Below are 25,157 nucleotides of genomic sequence, written 5' to 3' on the forward strand. Positions count from 1 at the left end.
AGCCCCTAGACGTCCCAGACCTTAGTGGGGCCCCTTACACACTGCGCCTACAGACACTCCCTGAGTATTTGTTAAATACCAAGGAAAGGGCCATGGACTTGGACCCAAGCCCGACTTCTGGCACTTTCAAGTACTTTGGACTTCAGTCTCCCATCTCTAAAATGGAAGTGATACACCTCCTCACTGGTTGTGACGACATTTGGGAAAGTGTCTGGCAAACTGGAAAGCAGCCCGGCAAATCAGAGTTACCAGAGCTCGAGGCTTTTCCTTGGCAGCTGATGCAGGGCATGTGACTGGACCTGCGTGACCCACCCCACGCCACGTGAGGCCTTCTAGTTGGTTTTTGTCAAGCTGCTTGGAGGACAAGCAGCATCTTCCTCTGGCAATGGGAACTGGGGAATGAGTGGGACGCAGCCCCGGTGGAAACTCTCACACACGCATGGACGTTCACGAGTGTCTCCAATGACTAAGGGCCACATGAAGCAGTTGGCTGGACCCTTCCTGAAACCTGTCCCGGAACGGCTCAGCCTGCAGCGCTGCTCTGACCATCCTCAGCCCTACTCTCCCACTTCTCTGGGGCTGAGCCCCTTCCCTGCACCCAAGGCAGGGCCCCAGACTCCCCTTCTCCCTCAGCAGCAGGTAGCGCACAGAAGGTTCAGCATGTGAGGCAGTTTATTGACGTTTACTTGCCCAGATGAACTTTTCCTCGCTGTTCTGGGGCTAAAGTAACTGGTGGGGAGAGGGGAGGTGTACGGATGGAAGCCAAAAGGCTGAATGTGTCATGGTGGGCTGAAAAGTGGTTGGTCTGAGACGGACAAGCCCCCCATTTCAGAGGCTAAGAAAGTCTGGGCCCAAGAACATGCAGTCATACAGCCAAATCCCTTCCATCTGCCAGAGGAGAACCAGGCATGACCCTGGCCGGCTCTCCCGCAGGCTCTCCCGCCAGCATCGGGCCTGGCCGTTGTGCCTGAGGGACCACCTACAGCACAGTGGCCATGGCGTCTTGACCTAAACACACAGGGCAGGCCTGGCCTGGCTCCATCCGTACAGCAGGGACAAAGGTGGCTGATGAGCAGGTCTGCGGTGCTCGCGGAACGGGAGGGGCGGTGCTCGTCAGCCTGAGATCACGACTCTAAAATGTAGTGTGAATCCACAAGTGGGGGCCTGAAGGCTGGACACAATAATGAAGTATGGAAATGTGACTCTGAGCTGACCCAACTTCTGAACAGACTTCTTACCCAGCCTCTGTACACAGGGTGTTTTAGTCCCCTTGGCTCTGCACGGTCACGGGAGCAGAAGGAAGAGGAAGTGGTGGGCTGCCCAGCTGGGGCCTGGGGACTGTCATGATTGTCCAGATCTCTGTGGTCAGAGAGCGGCCCAGCCACTTCAGCCCTGACCCTGGGACAACTGAGGGAACAGGGCGTTGAGTCCCAGGAGGGCTGCCCCGGAAGGCCGCTGCCCCGGCTGCCTAGCTCTGCAGGCCTCTTCTACCGCTTCTTCTTGGACTCCTTCTTGGGCCTCTTGCTGGCGGAAAGAGCAACAGCCTTGGGTTTCCTCGTCACCTCCGCGCTTCTGGGCTCAGAGGGCTCTGCCTCCTGCATGGCAATAGAAAGGAGAGTCCTGTTTAGACGAGTCCAGCCTGACACCAGCAAAAACGAGATCGTTATCTGAAGGGGGCTTTGCAAATTAAAGCACACGGAACCACTACTGCTGGGACCCAGGAGCCTCAGGTGGGCGGGGCTGCCGGGGAGTGGGGGGAAGGCCAGTTCTCAGCGAAGAAAGAAAGAGGCCCCAAGGGACCCAAGGGAAGCGGCAACCTTTGGCGGGGGGGCGGGGGGGGGATGGATGGATGGATGGATGGATTTAGGCCCCTCCACAGGCCAGCCAAGTGACCGGTGGGCAACTCACTTCCCCCTCCTGCGTCTTGGTTTACCCACCTGTGAAATGGAAACAGTGATGCGCGCTGGGGCAAGTGTGGCATGGAAAGTGCCCAGCGGCTGTGGCCGCACCGTGGTGGGCTGCTCGCCCTGCGCAGGTACCGGGCAGAGCGCAGGCAAGGAGCCGGCTGTGGGGCAGACCCACCGTGGCTCGCTGCCCCTCCGGCCCTGCTGTCCTCCTTCTCCCATTCAACCCACAGCATGCCAGGGCTGGGAGCGGTGGAGAGCGCTGGCCCGCAGCTGGGCAACCACTGCCCTGTGTTCTGTGGGGCCCGGCGGAGGCGCCCCGTGGGGGAGGGCGGAGGGCAGCCTTGAGGCAGAACTCCAGACTCTCCCTACAAGCTGGGCAGCCCTGGTTTTTCTATGTGTCCTATTCCCTGTAAGATTTGGTTTATGCAAAGGCTCTGCTGTTTTAAAAACAGGTTTAAAACCACAGACCCAGGCTCACGTCAGAGAAGAATCTGGAGGGGACTCAGTCCGGTCAAGTGTTCCCTGACCCCAGGGAGTAAGTCCCACCATGCCTTGGTCAGGCAGGATGTTAGTGAGGCATGTCCGGCCTGGAGAACACTGACCACGGTCCCCGGGCCTCCTCCGGCCCTCAGGTGGACTTCACTTGGCCTGAAGTGTTTATTTTTAAAAATCTGAGCTAACTGGTAGATTTCCCATTCAATCGAGACTCCCAGCTTTTCTTGAAAACGTGAAACGCCTGGCAACAGCAGCCCTTTTATTTAGGTGCCCACACTCCCACGGCCCCAGCACTAGGGTCAGGAAATGTGTCTCGGTACCTGTGTTCTTTTATTAAACATGGGAAAATAAAAAGCAGACGAAAAATACTAAGAAGGAGCATACTTCCAGAAGAGAAAAATACTTCCTCGGTTGAACTGGCCAACTCCCAGCTTCCCGCTTGCTTTGCTCTCTCTCCTTCCCTGGCCCTGCACCTCAAGCCCTCGGGCTGACAGGAGAGGTGTGACCGTGGCTGGGGAGGGGCAGTCCACACCTATGTGGGGCCTACTCCAGACGTCTGTCAGCTCCCTCTTATCAGCCATCCTTCCCTCCACCGCCCCCCCCTCCGCCAGCCCGCCTGCTGAGACCTCAGGAAAGGCCCAGCCCAGTCCCAGGTACCCACGTGTGAGCTTCCCAAGATAACAAGGGGGCTGGCCCCTCCCCTAGCCCGGTCTCCATGGCATCACTGGACTCCCCCAGCCTGTCAACTTGGGCCGACACTTCAATGTAACTTAGCCAAAAAAAAAAAAAAAAAGAAAAAGAAAAGAAAGTTAGCCCATTAGAAAGACAAACAAACAAAACAGAACCTCAGAGGAGCCAGCGTGTCAAGCGCACAGGCTGAGCCCCGCCCCCCCCAGCACAGCGGGCGGGGGCGGGGCGGGGGGGGCAGGGAACGGCTACTGTTTAAGGCAAACCCCACAGGGCACAGTCTCTGGAGACCTTGGGAGCTGGAAACTGTCCCCAGTCGGTGACTATGAGACCGGTGCAAACCGCTCGGTCCCTGAGTGCCCGAGACAAACAGGCCCTGACGAGATGAATGGTTTCCGCACAGGGAACACGCCAAGCCTGCCAGGATCTCCGGAGCTCCCGACCCTCTAAACTCAAAGCTGGGTGCCCCCTCTGGTTTCAGTGGGGCCCAGGTCAGAATCCACAGGGACGGTGACACCCGCCGGCCAGCCCCAGAGCCTCCCTCATCCCACAGACCCCCTCTCTTAGGGGCCTCATCCACTCTGGTGCCTCCCCGACCTCTCTCCTGAGCAGACGTTTTCCTGACCCAGCTATCTGTGTGATGGTTGGGACTGGCGCTCCCCCGGGGGACGTCCAACTGCACTGTCCCAGACCCAGCACAGCCCCTTCTCCAGCAGGCCAGGTCCTCCTCCCCGCCTGAAGGCAGAGTCACCACAGCCCCAGTGACCCCACCCGTCTCTCCTCCTAACGGGCCAATCAGTCACCCGTCCTGGGGATTCAACCCCCTCTAACTCTTCACTTGGTCACTCTCTCCAGCACCGAAGTCCCTACACCAGTTCCTCCACTGCTAACTGACCTCCCTGCTCTACGCCACGCCTTGTGCAGACCCCCCACCTTAAACCTTTCCATGTCCCACAGCCTCATGCCCCACATTCAGGAAGGCATCGAAGGAGGCCACATCTCCAGCTTCTTCTGGGCTCTTCTCCAGACCCCACACTGGTCAGCTGCCAGGGCTTCTGCTGGTCACCCCTAACAAGAGGAGCACCCTTCCTGGCCGTGCGGCAAACCCCTCCCTGTGGTCTGGCCCAGCTAAGAATGCACTCCTACTCACTGTCTAGCCTTCCTCCTCTGCTCCTCTACCTCCAGCAAGGCACATCCCTTCCTCCACCCCTACCCCCTGGTACTGAGGAACCACATGGGGCCACATCACACGTTACCACAGGTACACGTTCTCCTGTTGGTTTCCCCTACTAGCTTGTGAACTCCTTGAGACAGCTTCAATTGTGAATGAGTGAATGAATGAATGAATGAATATGGAAGATCAGGCAAGATCTCCCATAACCATGGAAACTTCACTCTTACCATCATGAAAATAGAACACTGAAGGGCGCCTGGCTGGCACAGTTGGTGGATCACGTATTCTGATCTCGGGGTCATGAGTTCGAGCCCCACGGTGGGTGTACAGATGACTTAAATAAATATTTACAGTATATACGTAACACTTAGGACCAGGTCTCCCCTTTCCCATGGGCACAGAGGACACAAGCAGGTGTCAAACCCAATACACATGCCCTAAAGTCAGGCTAGGCATAACCACCAGTAAGGAGCCACGACGGCTGCACTTACAGTGTGCCGGACCCTGGGCTATGCGGTGTGGACACATCTTATTTTAGCCTCACAGAGTGCCACGCTGAGTCCCACCGGAAAGACAAAAGAAGAAACACCCGGAGAGATTATGTGACTTGCCTAAGGTGTCCACAGTCGGTGAGCAGCAGCGCCAGGACGGGAACGGCGGCTCCTACAGTCTGTCCCAGGTGTCCTGGGGACCTCAGGGCTGCAGACCGAGAACCCGAGTTCACTGCGAAACCCACCCTCTAGCAGCACCTGGAACCACAGGCTGCACGGGTGACGGGGGAACGACAAGAAGGGTCCGTTCCAGATTTTGCCGATGGGTCATTCGGACCGCTTGTTTGTAACTGCAGTTCCGGCGGGAGTCAGGGCAGCGGGCTGGTGCTCCCCGTGCCGGGCTTTGTTTTTCACAGCTGAAGGCAGCTCTCCGTGGGCGTGTGTTCATATTACAGTCATCGAGTCCTCTGAGCGTGCTGTCTCCTCCTCACCGCAGACCTCTTCCTCCCTTCCCCACCTCAGTTTCTGGCATCGTCACTCACTCAGTTACCCAAGCTGGAAACCTCCAAGTCATTTTTGAGTTCTCGCCATTCCCTCGTGCCCCCACATCCCATGTGCCCCAGGTCCTGCGCATTCTCCTCTCCAAGGGGCTCTCGACTCCGCCCGGCCCCTCTGGACACCCACTGCTGCGCCAGGCCAGATGCCACGGCCCCCTGCCTGCCCCCTCGCTGGGTCGGCCTCCCCCACGTTCTCCTCGCCGCCCGCCCCACTGCTTTCGGTCTATTCTAAAACAATAGTCCGGACCATGTCTGTCTGCTGCTTTAAATGTGTTTCTGGTCCCCCCCTTCGTAGGAGACAAATTTCTAAGAGCTTCCCTGTGGCCTCCAGGGCCACTCCACTCGGCCGCTGGCCCTGCCTCCCGGCTCGCCCCCCACCCCGCCCCATGCAGCCCACTGCCCTGCCCGGCTACCGGCCCCCCAGTACTACCCACACGCTCTGTTCCCTTTCCTGTTCTGCCGAGGTTCCCAGCCCTCCCACCTATCTGCGTGTGCCCAGGGGATGCAGTTCTGTGCCAGATGCCACGGGGTAATGAAGAGAAGACACGCTTAGCGATGTGCACCAAACATCCACTCACTGAGCCTGCATCACCCTAACGAGCCAGCCACTGTGAGCCCAATTTAGAAGCAAGGAAACTGAGTCTCAGTGACGGGTCCAATGGGGCACAGCCGAGTTTCCAAGCTACAGGGAAGCAAAAGCAGCTCTCATGCACATGATTCAGATGCTGGGGTCCTAGCCACGAAGAGCTGTAGCTCCAAATTCTTAGCCAGCAAGAACGACTCCGAACGAATGGCTGACTTTTAATTTCTCCTCAAATGCGCGCTGCGGGGACAAGCTAGGCAGACTCCGAGCACTACAGCCCCACCTTCAAATCTGGGAACTCTGAGCCTCCTCTGAAGCAAGTTTTAAGTTTCTTCGGCAATCACGCCGTCGGGAGTAAAAGAAAACCTCCCCCGCCAGGTGGCTGCTGGCTCTGCGGAGGCACCAGTCCTCTGTGGACACAGGCCTCATCAATAATGAAGCAGTTCCACAGCTGCTTACGAGGCCAGAAAATTGCTGCTATTCATCAGATTCAAATAATCGAATCTGTGCCACAATGCAGCGAGTCCCTTCAAGCAGGGAAAGCACTCAGAATTTTATGATTTCCACTATACAGTTCAGTGTGGATTCGGTCCGATAAATCAGAATAAAGCATCATTCCACACAGACCGAAAACCATTCTTTCCTCTCAAGCGGTCCAGGGAAAGAAAACCACTGTGCTCCATGCGTGCATCCTCACGTACCCGCTGCTCTCACTTGATCCCCAGGAACTCTGGGCTGGGAATGCATGCCGTCCCTCTACAGCTCAGGACACAGGCTTAGGGACATGAAGGGTGGGCCACACTCAGACCAGGTATGCCCAATACTGATGCTCCCGCTCGTCCTACTGCGCACTCTTGGCCCAGGCCCGGGCAGGGTCGGGGCTGAGAAGACCTTGCAGGGGTAGAGCCAGCAGTGCCCTTGAGAGGTGGCTAGGACTAACTGGAACAGGGAGTTGGGGAGGCCGCCCACGGGCGCTCAGCGAGGCGAACGAAGACACAGTGTCCAGGATGCGCCTGGCAGGCCAGGAGAACGGTGATTACAGAGAACAGCCTGGGAGCTTATTCCAGACAATTCAGCACGACTGCAGGCCCTTCCCACTGGCTGGTCTGTGGCTCTTTGTGTGTCCAGCTGTCCCTCCCATGAGACGGGACACATCTCAAAACCATGTTTATGCCGTCACCCTGCCCACCACACAGCAATCTCTCCAGAAGGGCTCGTTAAGTAAAAAACACCCTGTCGCCCAATTCAGCTGCAAACTGCTCCCAAGCTTAAAAAAACACAGGGCAGAAACTGCAAAGTTAGTTCTCCGAGCCTGTCTCCTAAGGTGTTGAGAATTGGTATAATATACACTTGCCCGAGTTAATTACTTACTCTGGCAGCCTCAGACAGAATTTTGCAACAGGGTCCTGAACTTCTAGGCCACTGCCGGGAAGGCTCCATCCTTTTCAGGGCTCCCAAACTGCAGAGCTTTCTAGCTGACAGTGAAGCCTACGTGGGCATCACACTGAAAGCCACCATTCTTGCTGTCAATTCTGGTGAGTTCTCCACTGGATCACAATGCTGCACGTCAGTTGTCTCTGTCTGCCCAACCCCCCTTTCCATGGGGGCTCTGCCCTTTCTGGATCCATGTGGTTCTAGGGGGGACTCTCAGTCCCTGTGGCCACAGGCATGGCCAATTAAATGTGGCCTGGCCAGAAATGGTACCCACTGCCCCTTCCCACCTATGAGGCAAGGTGCAACCAAGTGGCCAAGCCAGAGCCAAGGACAGACTTTCCATGAGACCTGGAAAGTGAGCCCAGGCAGAGAGATGGCTTCTCTCGCTTGTAAATCATGAGTGGTAAGGCAGCAGATGGGGGCGGCTGCGGCCATCTCCCGGCCACGTGGCGAGGGCCTACAAATGAGGCCCATACTCGCAGGAAAGCCAGGAGACAGAGACAGAGCCCTGAAGATCTTTGGAGCCTCTGAGCCCAGCTGCGCCTTGAAATTCCCAGTTCTAAGAACCAACGCAGTTTCTTTCCAGAGAAACTGCTGGAGGTGAGTTTCTCAGAACTTTCAACAGAAAGAGTCCCCATTACTGCAAGAAGAGACTGTGGCGGCCCACACAGAGACAGCAGAGTGCAAGCAAAGGTACCGGCCTAGGGGCTGGCAGCAGCCGCGGAGATGTGACATATACATGTGAAGAGATGGGGACAGTTAGCACCCGAGCTCTAGGAGAGTCTGTGAGTCACTGCCAGATGAACCACTACTATCTGCTTCGTGAGTCGCCGAACTAAAAGTCAACACCCATTTGCTTAGGGTTAACTGGATCAACGTTCCGTGTAGAAACATCCAAAAGAGGCTGGGAGTCAGCTCCAGCGAGCTTTTGGGAGACGGGGAGAGGGGCTCCCTACCTGTATTTCCTCATTACCCACTCCTTAAACTCCTGGAATTTGGCTCCCACCTCATTAAAGCACCACACCCCATTCTCAGAACAGCTATAGCCTATCTTCCCAGAAAATATGCCTGAGCATAAAAACCACATTTTGTTCACAGTTTCGGGGAGCTTGCAGACTTCTGGAGCCTATCCAGGGACCCCCTAGGGATCCAGGAACTCTATGGAAGCCAAACTCTGGAGGGGAGCAGTCTTTCCTCGGTTGCTCTGTAGCTCTTGTTGCCCCATCTCTGGGGGAACCGTGATGGACAGGTGCTCTCCTCGAACGACGGCGGTTTTCTGGGAGACCGCAGGCCCCTCTGCCCCGCTGCTCTGCCCTGTCTTCTGAGAGAGCCACTGGAATGGAGACCCCAGCTCTGTCTGCACAGCACTCCCGCTCCTTTGGGACGTGGCCTGCCCCTCCCGCCACACGGGCCCTAGCTGTCCCAAGCTGGGTCAGCTACAGTTCCTTCCCTGGGGATTCTGGAATTGGACCAAGCAAGACGGCAGCCTCCAGACGCTGCAGCTGAAAGACATAAACTCCAGAAGCTGTCAGTGGCCATGTTTCATCTCACCACAGGGACAGCGAGGAGAGGAAGCAGGGCCCTGGTGAGAGAAGTGAAAGACAGGAGACAGACAGGGAGGGGAGACGGAGGGGATGCAGATGGTGAATGACAGGGTCCTGGTTCCCACCCCTTCCAGAGGCCCAGCTGCAACCCTGCTCTGGGATGGCACCTGCGCCTTTTCAGTATATCCACACTGCACAGAAACTGCTTCAAGCAGGTCGGGGGAGCCCCAAGGTCAGGCCTTTCCTGAATCTTAATTTCCCTTAAAAAGCTCAGCAACTCACTCTTGAAACTCTAGGGTTTCAAGTAGTAATGCCATGTGGATAAAATACCCCCCAGGTCTCTATCCCCAGCTTCTCACTGGCTCTTTCTTTCCCACTTGGATGTCTTGCTAGGATTTCAAACTTAACACTTAACATGTAGAACTGAACACCTCCTACCCTCCCAAAATTGGTCTGTGCTTCAGGGAACGAGTCTAAGACTAGACCAGTGGCTGCATAACAGAATCACCTGGGCACTTCGAGTAAATACTGATGTGGGCTACAGTGAACAACAGAATCAGAATCCCTGTGGGTGCAGCCCAGGCCTTTGAAAACCGCCCCCAGGCAGGTGCAGACAGATGGAGAATGGTGGACCAGTCCAAGGACTCCCCAGGCCCTTGCTCACAGCAGACATCAATGATCACTCACTTTACCTGGAGCCTAGAAGCAGGCCCAGAATCCATCCATGATGGCCACCCCACAATCCATCAGACTTGACATGAGAGATATGTATGTGCCCTCTTGGACTAGAGAGAAATGGTGTAGGATCTACTCTCTTATTTTAGAATCCAGCCTATGAGAAAATGCTTGGAGTAAATGTGGCCCAGGCCTCAATCAGGCTCACACAAATGTTTGTTTTCTCAGGTCTTGGTTTAATGAGGTGTTGACGAGAACACGTTCTCATTTGGCTTAAGACTGGAAGGACTTTAGTTTTGATTTTGCAAACTGGCTCTTGCTCCCACTATGAAAAGAAGGGGGTGGGGTGGGAAGCATTTGTATGTGTTTCTTTTTTCTTCCCTGATTACCCCCAAAAGAGCTTTCAAATAATCTGCTAAGTATTGAAGTACTGGAGTCATAAACTAGTTGCAAAAAATCGGCTTACTGGAACAACAGGAAAGACATTCTTTTGCTTTTCAAAGGCTTTCCCATCATCTAGAGCCAAAAATATTATCTTCTGACCCAAAAAGCCACTAATAAACCTTGTTTCTATAGGCCAAGCAAGAGGGATGATTTTGCCCTAAGCAAAACGGCAAAGAGAGAAAGACTGTTCTCTGGGTCCTCCCACCCCCAATTCTACCCTCTCCCACCTCCTGGCACCCTCCACTTCCAGTGGCACCTTCCACTTCCCTCCTGCCCTCGGGCTTCCCCAGGGTCCCCACCAGCTATCCCCACAGGCACCCTTCCTCCCTAAGAGCTCCCTGGCCCCAAGTAAAATCCCCTTCTTTTCTCCATCCCCATCCAAATTCCAAATCCCAGCTAGCTGCAGGCTCAACCTCTGAGCACAGTCTCAGCACTCACCCTCCCTTTGTGAGACGGTTTGTGCACAGAGTACTGTGCTCCCTTCCATCTATTTAGGAGTGTGGGGGGCAAGAGAAGGCTGCCTTCTGGGGGCACACTGAGGAAAGCCTGCAGTAGAACCCCTGCATAATTGGGGGCCATTTGTTGGCCTGATGCACCAATAAAGTTTAATTACCGGTACTATATTTTTTGTTACTGATCCACTGAAAAACTTAAAAAAAAAAAAAAAAGGCTAGGGGCACCTGGGTGGCTCAGTCGTTAAGCGTCTGCCTTCAGCTCAGGTCATGATCCCAGGGTCCTGGGATCGAGTCCCGCATCGGGCTTCCTGCTCAGCAGGGAGCCTCCTTCTCCTTCTCCCCCGCTCGTGCTCTTTCTCTCCCACAAAAATAAATAAAATCTTAAAAAAAAAAAAAGAACCTCAAAGAGATGAGTAAAAGGCACCCCCTTTTCCTTGTTTGCTAAACTGACCCAGGCCTCTGGGACCAGCTAGAAGGGTTAAGAACACTAGAGGAGGTGAGGAGCAGCTCTCCAAAAGGCCACATACCTCTGACTATACATCTCTGCCTATAAAATAAAAACATTCATCACCTCCCTCCCTCCCTGACTCCTAGCAGGCTTCATCAGTGGCCAATAGCAGTAAAAATGTTTGTTATTTATAATACCCAATAGCATGCCGTGTCTGCGAGGACAGAGCCCCAGAGCACAGGGATTACGTTTTTAGAGTGTGATACAATTGTGGGTGGAAAAACTCCAATCGTGACCTCCTTCTCAAAACACCAGAATAAGAAATGGAGATGGACAGGACCCTCAGAGGCCATGAGTCCGTCCATGTTCACCAAGGCTTCCCATGCCCTCAGTGGCTGTGCCTTCCCCCCGCCCTGACCCCTAAATGCTGGAGCTCCTCGGGGCTGCAGCCCAGGTCCTCTGCTTATCTCAGCCCATGTTCTCGTCCCGAAGACCTAGTCCTTGCCTGGCTTCAATTACATCTCAGCTCCCTCATGTTGATCAGCACTCAGCCCAGACCCTCCTCCTGCTAGAGACCTGTGGATCCAACTGCTTACTTGGCAGAACCACCTGCATATCTTAAAGGCACCTGTTAAAAACTGAACTCAGCACACTTCTTCCCCAGCCCCACCCCAAGTTGGTCCTTCGCCAGGGCTCTCCATTGAATCAGTAAATGGCCATGATCCTCCCAGCTACATGAGCAGGATCTCTGGGACATAGCCATCTCCAAGAAAAATGGATCTCCAGAATATACTATATGTTGTTAAGTGAAAAAAGAAACAATGTGAAACTGTATTTAATAGTGTGCCATCTTTTATGTATCAAAGGGGAGAATATTTATATATATACATATGTATGTGTATCCACACCACACACATATGCATTTGCTTATGTTTTTTTTTTTAATTTTTAAAAAAATTTATTTATTTGACACACAGAGAAAGAGAGAGCACAATCAGGGAGAGCAGCAGAGAGGGACAGGGAGAAGCAAAGCGGGGCTCGATCCCAGGACCGTGGGATCATGACCTGAGCTGAAGGCAGACGCTTAACCAACTGAGCCACGCAGGTGCCCCTGCTTACGTTTTCAAAAAGAAACAAAAGAAGAATAAATCAAAATAATAAAAATTATTACCTGTGGAGGAAGGAAGGGAATAGACTGGAGAATATTGAGGTTAAAGGAGACTTTCAATTGTATCTTGTATCATTTTGACTTTGGGAGAAATATTGTACATAAACATTTAATGTAATTTTTTAATTAAATTAAAATGGAAAAAAAAATCCCTAAAATTTCAAAACAAGTTGAAACAAATTAGCCTAACTGTATATCACAACGGGAGTATAACTATATGAAGAAAAGAATTACTAAACCCAGTACTCTGACCATACATCCCTACTGGGATATATTCTAAAGCCAGAAAGAACCACAAAGAAATCTTATATTTCATTCTGAGTCTTAATGTTAGTAGTAAAAAACAATGTAGTTATTTTTAAATTATAATAAATATATTGTAAGTGTGTGCAACAGAGTCAACATAAAAAAAAACCTGCTATCTTTAGAAAGCCTGGCTGGCACCTGGGAAATTGGATTTTGGGTGGTTCCCACAATTCCCAGAACTGATAAGAGTGACTCACTGTACCTAAACCAAACAATATGGTTTATGCCGAATACCTATGTTCCTTCCGGAAGTCTGGAATTCTGGTCCATAAGCAGAGGGTGTTTATGTAACCCGTCTCCAAGAGAAGTCCTAGGCAATGAGTCTTAAATGAACTTCCCCGGTAACAATATTTCACACAATGTGATGAGGCTCCCCTTGAAACCATTTGAGCATAAAAAAACCTAAAAACTTATCAAATATATAAAAATGTATGTTCAAGGGGTGCCTGGGTGGCGCAGTCGGTTAAGCATCGCACTCTTGGTTTCAGCTCAGGTCATGATCTCAGGGTGGTGAGATCGAGCCCTGTGTCACACTCTGTGTTCACGGTGGATCCTGCTTAAGACTCTCTCTCCCTCTGCCCCTCCCTCCCATCTCTCTCAAATAAATAAATCTTAAAATATATATATATAGGGGCGCCTGGGTGGCCCAGTCGTTAAGTGTCTGCCTTCGGCTCAGGTCATGATCCCAGGGTCCTGGGATTGAGTCCCACATCGGGCTCCCTGCTCGGCAAGAAGCCTGCTTCTCCCTCTCCCATTCCCCATGCTTGTGTTCCTGCTCTCGCTATCTCTCTCTCTGTCAAATAAATAAATAAAATCTTTAAAAAATATATATATATATAAATAAAAATACAAATATAATGTTCAAAATGATGTGAAAATCAAAGCTTCATTGGCCAAGATTGGAGGTTGCTAGAGTCCAAACTCACTGCTCTGAAAATTAATAAAGGGAAAGAACCAAGCATTCATCCAGCCTTTACTATGAACAACATTTCAGAATAACCATACAGGTAATGAGGAAAAGGTCTTCTTCATCGAAGAATTCCAGCTAATAAATGCACAAGGAAATAATGGAGCTCAGCAATGGATTCTGAAAACACTTAGGTGAAAGACTGGTGGGGATTTTTCAATAGAAGGACCACCACCTGAACCCACTGATCAATCGGAATCTCTAAATGTGTGACAAGCAGACACCACATGCTCATCGATGACATGTAACAGGAAGTCCACAGCACCAGCTAGGAGGTGTTCTCACCAAATAACCTGATAACTGAGTTCACTGAGTTCACTCAAGCATCTAGATTGAACTTCCTATTCATAGGAAATACAGGAAACAGAGAAAACAGGTTAAATGACGCCGCACAGAGGCAATCAGCTAAATCCTGGAGGTGGATACTGTAGATGACAATGACCTGCTTTCTCCAACAAATCAGTGTCATGAGAAAAGGGAGGGTGGGGGAGAGAGGGTGGTGGAAGGAGGGAGTACGCTACAGAATAAAAAGACCTACAGAATAAAGTCAATACAACAAAAAGCCAATCTGATCCTGTCAGTGTCTTACATAAAACCCTCCGGGCCCCACCCACTCCTCTGGTTGCGCCTCTCGTCATGTCCCTCTGTGCTCTGGCCACAGTCATCGTCATTCAGTGACTTAAACTAGACTAGATTCCTTGCAAATGCAATTCCCCTGCCCCAGGGAAGACCAGGTCCTCCCCCTGGATATGCACCCTCACAGTGCTCTGGGCTTCTCATGGAAACATCCATAAGTTTCATGTCTGCCCCCCTCTCAAGGACTAGAAGCTGCATGAGGACGGACACTACAACTTGCTGCAGACTGACAGGTAGTAGGCAGTAAATAAAAATCTGCTTGACACGTGTGAACAAATAAAGTACTGGTCACGTGGTTCAAAGCCACTAGGCGGGAATCTGGCATAGTCCTAACTGATCTTCTCTGCCATGGTATCTGTTTTTAGTACCTAGAACCCAGTCTGAGGAGCAGAGGCTCACAGGGAAGGACTCACCACCTCGTGGGACTTGGGAACAGGTACGATGATGGCCAGCACACAGATGAGCTGGAAGATGGCCCCCAGGAAGAGTCCGTACCGTAGCAGGTTCTCCAGGAAAGTAGGCTCAGGCACCTCAGGAGGTGAGAAGTCCAGGTCGGAGGCCATGGCCTCGGCCACCTGCTGCCTGTGGTCTCCTCTGATTCACCACTCTCCAGAGCCAACTTCTAAACACAAAGGTCAAGCGTCATGTTTCTACAACTGACTTTTATCCACTTGCACAAACACATACATACTTGCGAGAATATATAAAGTGATCGTGGTGAGATATTAGCAGTACTTGAACCTAAGTGGAAGATATATGGACAGTCATTGGACTATTCTTTCAACTTTTTTGAATATTTGTATTTTTTCCAAATACAAAGCTAGGGAAAATAAGTAAAGGCAAAGACTTCGACAAAAATCTCCAATCAACATACATTTGAAGGCCTGATACATTTCAGGTTTTGTTCATTTATTCATCCAGTTACTCATTCAACAAATGCCTGCTGAACACCAAACACTATAGAGAGAGCAAAAGAGACAAATCCCTGCTCTCTTGGGGCCTACATCTCGGGGCAGAGGCCGACAACACAGCCAGACGTGCTGTACCAGCTGGTGACAACTGTTTTGAACAAAACTTACGGAGGGCACTGTTTTATTTTGTACAGGGTGACAGACAGGAGGGGCTCGCTGAAGAGAGGGGAACTGAGTGGCAGAGATATGAAGTGTGATAGTGAGCCATTGGAACATCTGAGAGAGGCATATCCAGGCAGAGAGAAAAGCAAGCGTAGAGGCCCTGGGGCAGGGAAATGAGGCCAAAATGGCCAGAGAAGAGTGCTCAAGAAGGAGGGATGACCAGGGAGAAGTGCAGGTTGACCCCACTAGGACCCTGACATTTCTGGATTGACTGAAGCCACTGAGGATTTTGAGCAGAGAAGTGACATTACCTGACTTACGTTCTGATTGGTGGGGAGAGGGGCTGCAGAGCAGACAAAGGGATGCCGGTGAGGAGGCCACTGCCAGTAACCCAAATAAGAGATGCTGGGGAATCCAAATAAGAGATGCTGGGGGCAGGTCCAGCTTCAGCCAGCCTGTCCTTTCACCAGGGCCCCCACTCCTAATACCCTGGTCAAGCTAAAAGGACTGCCTGCAGTTCTCCAAGAGCATGGGCTCTCTCAAAATCCTGGGCCTCTGCCCAGGCTGCACACTCTGCCAAGAATGCCCTTTTCCATTCTGACCGCTTGGTGAAGCCCCCACTCTACCTCCGAGGCTGAGCTCAAGTGTCACCTCCCCAGCATGCCTTCCTCATTGCTGTCTCCTACCCTGGTATGACTGAACTGCTTCCCCTCTACCACAGCACCCACAAGTGGCTTCCTTCTGCCCACCGCAACAAGAAAGGGGCAAACTGACTTTGGAACCAGGCCCACCTGACTCCAAAGCCCTCTGTGTTTTCAGAGATCTGTGCCACAATGCAATTTCCTGCTAAATCTGAGCTGTCCAATATGGTGGCCATGAGCCACATGCAGTTCTCGAGAGTTGGAAATACAGCTGGTCCAAACTGAGGTGGCTGTTAAGTCAAATACACACTCAAGTTAGGACACAGCAGGAACATAAACCTGTAAAGTATCTCATTAATGATGTTTTTATATCGATTACATGTTGAAATGATATGCTGGATTAAATTGTGTTATTAATTTCACCTGATCTTAAAAAAGAACAAAATTGGAGGATTTACTTTCTGATTTCAAAATTTACTAGAAAGCTACAGTAAGCAAAACAGTGTGGTACTGGGATAAGGATACAGACGAGTGGAATAGAGAGCTCAGAAATAAATCCTCACATAGGTAGTCAACTGATTTTCAAACAAGGGTGCCAGCATCATTCAATGGGGAAGAACAGTCTTTTCAACACATGGTGCTGGGAAAACCTGCAGATCTACATGCAAAATAATGAGGCTGGAACCTAACACCACATGCAAAAATGAACTCAAAAACGAGTCAAAGCTCTAAACTGAAGAGACCAAACTATAAAACTCCTAGAAGAAAACATAGGAGAAAATTTTCATGCAATTGGATTTGGCAATGATTTCTTAGACGTGACACCAAAAGCAAAAGCAACCAAATAAAAAATAAATTGGACATCAGGACGAATTTAAAAACTGGTACATCAAAAGACACTATCAAGAGAATAAAAATAGGGTGCCTGGGTGGCTCAGTCGGTTAAGTGACTGCCTTCGGCTCAGGTCATGATCCCAGGGTCCTGGGATCGAGCCCCGCATCGGGCTCCCTGCTCCGCGGGAAGCCTGCTTCTCCCTCTCCCACTCCCCCTGCTTGTGTTCCCTCTCTCACTGTGTCTCTGTCAAATAAATAAAGAAAATCTTTTTTTAAAAAAAAAAAGAGAGAATAAAAATACAAAAGTTAAACACAAAATTACCATATGATCCAGCAAGTGCACTCCTAGGATACACCCCAAATAACTAAAAGCAGAGGCTCAGACAGATACCGGTATACCAGTGTTCACAGGTGCATTCACAGCAGCCAAAAGATGGCAACAACCAAGAGCCCATCAACAGATGAACGGATCAACAAAATGTGGTACATACGTTCAAAGGAATACTATTCAGCTATCAAAAGGAGTGAAATTCTGACACCTGCTACAACATGGACGAACCTTGAAGACATGATGCTAAGTGAAATAAGCCAGACACAAAAGGGCAAATGTTGTATGCTCCCACTTGCAAGACGTACCTATACTAGGCAAATTCACAGAGCCAGAAACTTGATATAGGTTAGCAGGGGCTGCGGGAGGGGACTGGGGACTTAGTGTTTAATGGGGGAGTTTCAGTTTGGGATGCTGAGAGACTTCTAGAAATAGACAGTAATGGTGGTTAGACACCACTGTGAATGCCACTGAACTATACACTTAAAACATGGTTAAAATGAAAGAAAAAAAATGGTTAAAATGGTAAATTTTATAATTTAAAAAATTTACCTTTTTCTTTTGACTTTTTAAATGTGGCTACTAGAGAATGTAAAATTACACACTTTATTTTTATTTATTTATTTTTTATTCTTATGTTAATCCCCATACATTACATCATTAGTTTTAGATGTAGTGTTCCATGATTCATTGTTTGTGCATAACACCCAGTGCTCCATGCACAATGTGCCCTCCTCAATACCCATTACCAGGCTAACCCATCCTCCCACCCTCTTTTTACTTTTTAAATGTGGCTACTAGAGAATGTAAAATTACACACTTGGCCTGCATCGTATTCCTACGGCATAGCCTTGGGCCAAAGAGAAGGTTCGAAGACTTTCCTCCATGGCAGCACTGCAGTTTCATTGCTTTGCACCATCGTCAGAAGAGGGACTAAAGGGTAGCAAAACCACCTTCTCAGTAAACAGAGTGGGACTTATGCAAAGGTGTACTGTGTCCCTTCTGACCTGGACACTTGGGAAGGTCACACGCCCGTGCTGGCAGGCTGTCCACTTTCACATAGCTTCTGCTTTCTCTGGGAGCCACCTTCAAAGCCTGGGGCCCCTTTTGGGAAAAAAAAAAAAAAAAACCAACTCAGAGCTGGCAGATCTTCATCCTCCCAGGAAGGATTTGACTTCTGGAAAGAACCCAACATCCTCTGAATCCAAGTGTGGTGAATCAGGTGGGGCCACGAGCTCAGGAATACCATTTTTGGTCAAATACAAGGTATGACGACGCTCAGACACAGGCAGATTGTTTGGGGTGGCTCATGAACTGGCCCCAAAGTGAATTCCAGGGCGGCCACGGGAACAGCTTCTCTGGAGGAAACGTGCCGCCCTACCAGGGCACCAGCATGTGAACACCAAGGTGGAAGCAAGCGTTCTCGGTTCTTCACAGTGGCAGCTCACAAAGTATACATTTTTATTTCATTCTTTTTAAGATTTTATTTATTTGAGAGAGAGCATGAGCAGGGGAAGGAGCAGAGGGAGAGGGACAGGCAGACTCTGCACTGAGTGCGGAGCCCAACGCGGGGCTAGATCCCACGGCCCCAAGATCACTACCTGAGCTAAAATCAAGAGTAACCGACTGAGCCACGCTGGCGCCCCTAAGTCTACATTTTTAAAAATGCCCTTGGTCCCAAGCTTTATGCTTAAGGCTGTAACAAGCCTACTGAACTTACCAATACTTAGATTAACTAGTGTTACCAATAGCAACACTGTTATGAATACTTGGAATACAATAAAAAGACGGGGCCTGAGGGTGGGGGCAAAAAGCCTGATTCTATCAGCAATTAGCTACACTTTGGGCCCATCTCTTGACCTCCTGGAGACTTGATGTTCTCATGAACCAAACAACAATAATATTTATTCGAAGCTATAATGCATTTAGGCTTTTTTTTTTTTTAATGGCCATAAGGCCATATATAACAAGAGCCATAAAAGTGATTATATCCTTTGACCGAATAACTCACTTCCTAGAATTTACAGTAAGGAAACAATTCAAAACAAGAAAAAAGGCTTCAGGTACAAAAAAGTTCACGGTGGTGCTATTCATGATACTGAAAAACAGGAAGCAACTAAAGTATCCAACAATAAAGAAGCAGTTAACCCAATTATGGCACATCATGGCATATTCCCCCTTCCCTAAAATGGCAAATATAAACAATGCATATCAGGTCAGTGGAAAGTCTTCGCAAAGTAACGTTCGCTGAAAAGAGACAACAATTATATGAACACTGTGACTGCAACCATGTATAAACTTGATGTCATTGGCCAAAGAGCCAAACAGGCTAGGAAGACGTGAATCATCGCCGTAATCATCACCGTTCAAGCGAGGACTCCCGTATTAGACAGCACAGGTGTAACAGGAGAGTGGTTGTGCAAAGGTTCTGGAAAACACAAAATGCCCTACACAGATTGTGTATGCTTTACAACTCTTATCTAGTTTTCTCCGCACCCCTGCGCTTGACTTCCCAGCCTTCCTGCCAGTGTTTCTGGGTCCTCCATTCCTGAGTACAGAAGTCACATGAGTCCTACTCATCCTTCAGATCTCAAGTAGGAGGCAGTTGCCCTCAGACTCCCTGTGCGAGGCTGTGCCTCCCCACCCCCCACCGTGGCTGCAGCAGCAGCAGCAAGGAATGTATCATTTGCCAGATGTGCACAACACCTCACAGTGAGCATCTCATTCACTTCGCAACTACCTGGGGAGGCAGGTATTACCAATGAGGAGGAAGAAACTGAGGCTTGGAGAGGTTACGTGGCCTGCCCAGGGACTACGTGGCTGATGAGAGGAAAAGACAGGCTTCAAACTGGCTGGCTCCTCCACAGCCTGAGCTCTTTCCCACTAGGTCAATGGTTTTCAAAGTGCAGGCTGTGACCCATCAGTGAGCCATGGAAACCACTTAGGGGACTGCAAGCAGCAGTTTTTCCTTTTAACTTCATTAGCCAACACTTGATTTAATTAAATAAATGACAATAGAAAATATTACATTAGTGGGGCACCTGGATGGCTCAGTCGGTTAAGCATCTGACTTTTGATTTCAGTTCAGGTCATGAGCTCAGGGAAGTGAGATGGAGCCCCGCATCGGGCTCCGAGCTCTGAGCGCAGAGCCTGCTTAAGGATTCTCTCTCCCCCTCTCTCTGCCCCTGCCCTCCCCCCACCCACTTGCTCACAAGCTCACTCTCTCTCTTAAAAAAGAGAGGGAGGGAGGGAGGGAGGAAGGAAGGGAGGGAGGGAGGAAGGAAAAATAACACATTAGTAAGGGTCAGTATTGTATCCTGAAGCTTTTTTTCAGTTACATCCATTTACATCCAACTATGTGTGTTCTGGGCCAAAATTCAAAACGAATTTCTTATTATTTTGAGAAATAAGGAGTCTGGAGTCTAATGTTTTTTACTTGCTCCACTATAAGGCCCTGGAAAGCAGGGGCCCTGGGCCCACCCTGAGTCTGTTCCAGGGCCTGACTCAGACATGTGGTGAATGATGAAGCCTATGCCCGTTTCCCACCTGGAAAGCAAGAGCAGATGCCTCAACCAACTGGCTCATTTAACAACGAGGGGTAGGAGTGGAGAAGCACGGGGCTTGCTTAGGCTTTCCCAGTGAGTCAGGGCAGAGCTGACTCTCCTGCGGTGTCTCTAGCCCTGCGGTGGGCCTGACTCGCTTTAAGAGCAGGAGCAGAGGTTTTTAGATGTTGGGGAAATCTCATACCCTTACCAGAATTTAGTAAAAACCATTTACTCATCTATTACCAAACATGACAAATAATTTCATAAGGTTACTAAAACCCCTGAGGCTCATCCCTGAATGCCAGACACTAGTGGTCTGAGACATTCATTCATGGGACACATACTGAGCACCTACTGTGTGTCAAGTATTATTCTAACTCCCACCATTGGAGTTTTCATTCAAATGGAGGCACTCACACACATACAAATGGAATATAATGTCAGAGCTGAGTATTATGAGAAAATATAAAGAGGGAGTATGATTTTATATGAGGTGGTGAGAGGAGGGCCTCTCTGAGAAGGTGACATTTCAGCAGAGGCAAAACGGAAGCACAGGAACATCATTTAAATATAGGCTGGAGTACCCCAGAAACGGCGGGGATAAGGTCCTGAGGCAGGAATGAGCTTTATGATCAAGGAGAACAGGAGAGTGAGCAAGCTGTGTAGGGCCAGTAGGCCATTATAAGGCCTTTGGCTTCTCCCCTAAGTAAAAGGGGAGCCACTTGAAGGTACTTAGCAAAGATGGCAGGGTCTGACTCATTTTAAAATGGTCCCTCTGGGGTGCCTGGGTGGCTCAGTCGGTAAGCGTCTGCCTTCCGCTCAGGTCATGGTCCCAGGGTCCTGGGATCGAGTCCCGCATCAGGCTTCCTGCTCTGCGGGAGGCCTGCTTCTCCCTCTGCCTGCCACTCCCCTTGCTTGTGCTCACGCTTTCTCTCAAATAAATGAATAAAATCTTTAAAAAGTAAAAAAATAGTCCCTCTGGCTGCCACTGTGTTGAGAAAAGACTGCCGGGGGACAGGAGTGGGAACGCTGATACCAGTCGGGAGGCTGCTGTGAAACAGTCCAAAAGCCATGCCTCCACTGCCGCAGTGGGGGTGATAAGCTCCGGGGTTACGGATATAGTTTGCAGAAGAGCCAATGGCATTGCTGACGTAAAATATGAAAGAAGTAAGTTAAAAATAATCCCTGAAGGTGAAACTATTCTGTATGCTACTGGAATGGTGAATAACAAGACATTAAGGATTTGTTAAAACCCACAGAACTTCCCAGCACAAAGAGCAAACTTTAATGCATGCAAATGTTTAAAAAAAATCATTTAAGAGGTCAGGATATCCCAGAATGGAACACAGAATGTGACATTCTGAAGCTAAATGTATTACAAATGTATTAAACAACTTTACAGCAAGGGCAGGGGGAATCAGGTGCAGACCTCAGTAACTTTGGAAATGAGTGGAGTCTGTAGGACTTAAGGTAAAAGGAACTGCATGTGTACAGTATTCTCTAGTTGATAGTTACTTCCCACAGGCGGCAGACGTTAACAATTCTGAAACCACTATATATGTATCCTGAAATTGAACAGCTGAGTACATTGATGATAGATGGTGGGAGCTAGATTAGTCACAGAAGGAGTGGGAGGTTACAGATAAACCAGAGGAGACTAGAAAGATCCATGTGGAACTGATGAGAGTTGCAGATACGAACTCAGATTTAGCTTAATATAGATACACGTAGCTACACAAAGAAATATTTACAGATATGTGTGTATATATACACGTTAGTATACACACATCTGTCTCTTACACTGAGGGTCTAGAAACATGGGCATCCCCGTAGCAATGATCACACCTACCAACCAAGTCTTGGCATTTAGTACATTCTCCAATAAAAGGAAGCAAGTCTCCATGGAGAAATGTTTAATTCTAGGACTGAGGCATGAAATATACAGGATGAGCCTGGAACAGAAAGTGGTAAAACACACACACACACACACACTCTCTCTCTCTCTCTCTCTCTCTCTCTCTCTCGCTGGTGCATGTCAAAGGGATAGAGGAGTGCCCAATGGCCAAAGCTGGAGCACTCTGAGCAATAAAATATAGAATTACTGGATTAAAACCCAAAGTATGAAAATAAATATCTGAGCCCATACTGATATAAATAATTGAATAGGTAAATAAATAAATGGGCGAGAGTTAACAAATTTCCCATGGAGAATTCCACATAATTTATGCAGATACTCAACCTTTAAATGTGAAGCATGATTCCACACTCTTAAGTGTGGGCTGTATGTAATGACTTTATTCCAAGACTACAATATGGAAAAGGGGAGGAAGGGAAGTAATTTTACAGTGGAAAAGCTTGACTATTTCAAGCTAGTGATCCAAGTTAACATCAAGGGACAACTTATATTGATAGTATGTGCCCTTGATGTGATGTGATGAGAATGGCACTTTACCTCTGTGGTTTTCCTCCCCAAAACCCCTAACTCCCATCTAATCATGCGAAAAAAACATCAGACAAATCTCAATTGAGGATCATTTTACAAAATATTGTACCAGTAATACTCAAAACTGTCAAGTTGATCTAACAAGGAAAGTCTGGGAAACTAGCAGACCCAAGAGGAACCTAAGGAGACATGACGACTAAATGTAATACAGTATCCTGGACAGGATCCTGGAACAGAAAAAGGACATTGGGGGAAACTGAGCCAAATGCGAATAAAGCGTGGACTTTGGCTAATATTATCAATATTGGTTCATTACGACAAACACGCACTGTGCACTTAACTAAGCGCTTTGCATACACCATCTCATTTAATCCTTAGATCAAGCCTATGTGCCCATTTTACAGAGGAGGAAACTGAGAACCAGGGAGGTAACCAGAGAAGGCCCACCTACGATTACACAGTACTATGGGGCCCACTCAGAAGTCGAACTCCGGCCGGAATGACCCCGGAGCCCGGGCTCCTCCTAACGCTCCGCCGGTGGGAGGAAAGGCCAGATCCCGCCAGCGAGCGCAGGGTTCAGGCCCGGGCTCCGAGCGAACACACTGGACGGCACCGGGCGAGGCCCTCCACCTCCCAGGGACTCAAATTCCCCTCTGCAAGTAACTTCCTGACGAGCGCCCCGGGAAGTTATTCTCGTCCCGCGCAGGGCGTCCCGGGGCCGGCCGCGCAGCGCCACCCGGAGCACCCGGGCCGCGGCGCCCGAGCCCAACCCCCTCTCCGTTCCCACCGCCCGGGCCACTCCGCCCCGCCCCGCCCCGAAGCCCGAGCCCGGCCGCCCCGCCGCCGCACTCACCTCCCGCGCCGCCCGGCCGCTCCCCCGGAAGTGGTTCCGCGTGGCGGATCCCGGAAGTGACGCCCTCAGCGACCAGCGGGCTCCGCTCCGCCCACGCTGCTAGGGTTCCGGCCTTTGTCCCAACTTTGTGGGTTTCAGGCGGAGGGGGCGCCATGGGCAAGCGGGATCCAGACCTCCCCGGCTCCTCTAAGCCCCTTTGTCTCTCAGCTCTTTTCAGCAGACGTTTATAGACGTCTATAGGCGCTTTAATTCCATGCTAGACCCTGAACTGGGAACCTACAAAGAGGGGAGAGGAACAAGAATTCTTAGCAAACAGAAGCACGTTCTTAGAATTCTTTAAAAACTTTGACCGAGGGCCACCTGGCTGGCTCAGTCGGTAGAGCGTGCGGCTCTTGATCGCGGACTCGTGAGTTGGAGCCCCACCTTGGGCATAGAATCTACTTGGAAAAAAAGAAAAAATTCACTGAGTACATCTTCTATTTCCTGTGCTGGTTACTGGAGATACAGTGAAATTGTGAAATAATAAATGTTACTGCTTTCAGCCCCTACTTTCAGTGTCATTTGTTATATAGCATAGATAACTAATACATAGACGATCAGGACCTAATCTTACCCTCAAAGAGCTCACTCTTAGAGGACACTAAAATAATTATAACTGAGGGGCACCTGGGTGGCTCAGTGGGTTCAACATTGGCCTTTGGCTCGGGTGGTGGTCTTGGGGTCCTAGGTTCCCTGCTCAGTGGGGAGTCTGTTTCTCCCTCTCCCTCTGCTCCTCCTGCTTGTGATCTCTCTCTAAGTATTTTTTAAAAATTAATTAAATTTAATAATAGAATTCAGACAACAACGTCCACTAACTCCATACTACGTGAGGTGGAATGGAGGATACGAGAATGTAGCATTCCTGCATTCATTCAACAGATACTTACGGAGTTTCTGCTCTGGGTTTCCATGTACTATGGAACTGGGAGGACAATGGCAGGTAGATGGGTCTCCACCCTCACTGTGCTCACAGAGTAGGGGTTAATGTCTGGGCCTCCATTAATCAATCACACAGAGAAATGTATATGAATCCGGAGATGTGTTGGGAAGAAGGGGAAACCATGAGAGAATAAATAACATGGGAGATACAATCAAGACAGGGTGATCAGGGAAGGCCTCTCTGGAGGTAACACTTAAGCTAAGAAATGAAGAATGAGTAGGATTTTGCCAGGCAAAGAGAGGGAGGAAAGAGCATGGTGGGAGGTGGAAAGGCTGTGGGAAAGGTTTGGAGCATAGGAAGGGGGCAGAAGCTGAAGCCTGAAGGGTACACATATGTAGGACAAGAGTCTGTACTTGCCCTTAAAGGGGCTCACTGTGGGGTGTGGATGAGGAGGGTCATAGGAAACAGAGATGTTTTATGTGTTGAATTGTGTCCCCTCCCAAAAAAGCTATGTTGGAGTCCCAACCCGCTGTACCTCAGAATGTAATCA

General features: G+C 49.8%; 2 protein-coding genes across 7 annotated transcripts in view; both read right to left on the reverse strand.

Annotated features, from left to right (window-relative positions):
- Nucleotides 1-654: 654 nt before the first annotated feature.
- Nucleotides 655-25,157, reverse strand: part of RPN2 (ribophorin II) — a 116,555-nt gene continuing 92,052 nt past the window's right edge. The window contains exon 16 of the mRNA XM_081832819.1: nucleotides 655-951. Within this exon, the coding sequence (XP_081688945.1) occupies nucleotides 866-951 (86 nt within the window). The 3' untranslated portion in view covers nucleotides 655-865. The remainder of the gene's footprint in view (nucleotides 952-25,157) is intronic.
- Nucleotides 958-23,761, reverse strand: MANBAL (mannosidase beta like). 6 transcript variants are annotated; one of them, XM_081832820.1, is made up of 4 exons: nucleotides 23,689-23,754; nucleotides 17,855-17,951; nucleotides 14,388-14,593; nucleotides 958-1,595 (listed from the first exon to the last, which is right to left on the reverse strand). In XM_081832820.1, exons 3-4 carry the CDS (start codon nucleotides 14,532-14,534, stop codon nucleotides 1,488-1,490), a joined length of 255 nt encoding a protein of 84 aa, XP_081688946.1. In that variant the 5' UTR covers nucleotides 14,535-14,593; nucleotides 17,855-17,951; nucleotides 23,689-23,754; the 3' UTR covers nucleotides 958-1,487. The 6 variants fall into 6 exon arrangements, with proteins under 6 accessions (XP_081688946.1, XP_030884398.1, XP_030884397.1 ...); XM_031028538.2 differs by having other exon boundaries at nucleotides 14,385-14,590; nucleotides 23,689-23,750; XM_031028537.2 differs by having other exon boundaries at nucleotides 14,385-14,593; nucleotides 23,689-23,750.

Source organism: Leptonychotes weddellii, chromosome 10 (genome assembly GCF_054177405.1).
Source record: "Leptonychotes weddellii isolate Sample4059 chromosome 10, ASM5417740v2, whole genome shotgun sequence".
Taxonomy (NCBI): Eukaryota; Metazoa; Chordata; class Mammalia; order Carnivora; family Phocidae; genus Leptonychotes; species Leptonychotes weddellii.

Excerpts from the sequence above, each read along its gene's own strand:
- MANBAL (XM_006733643.3), bottom strand. The coding sequence starts at position 14,534 with ATGGCCTCCGACCTGGACTTCTCACCTCCTGAGGTGCCTGAGCCTACT. Across the intron at positions 1,596-14,384 it reads TTCCCAAGTCCCACGAGGTG|GAGGCAGAGCCCTCTGAGCC; the intron begins GTGAGTCCTTCC and ends ATTGCCATGCAG.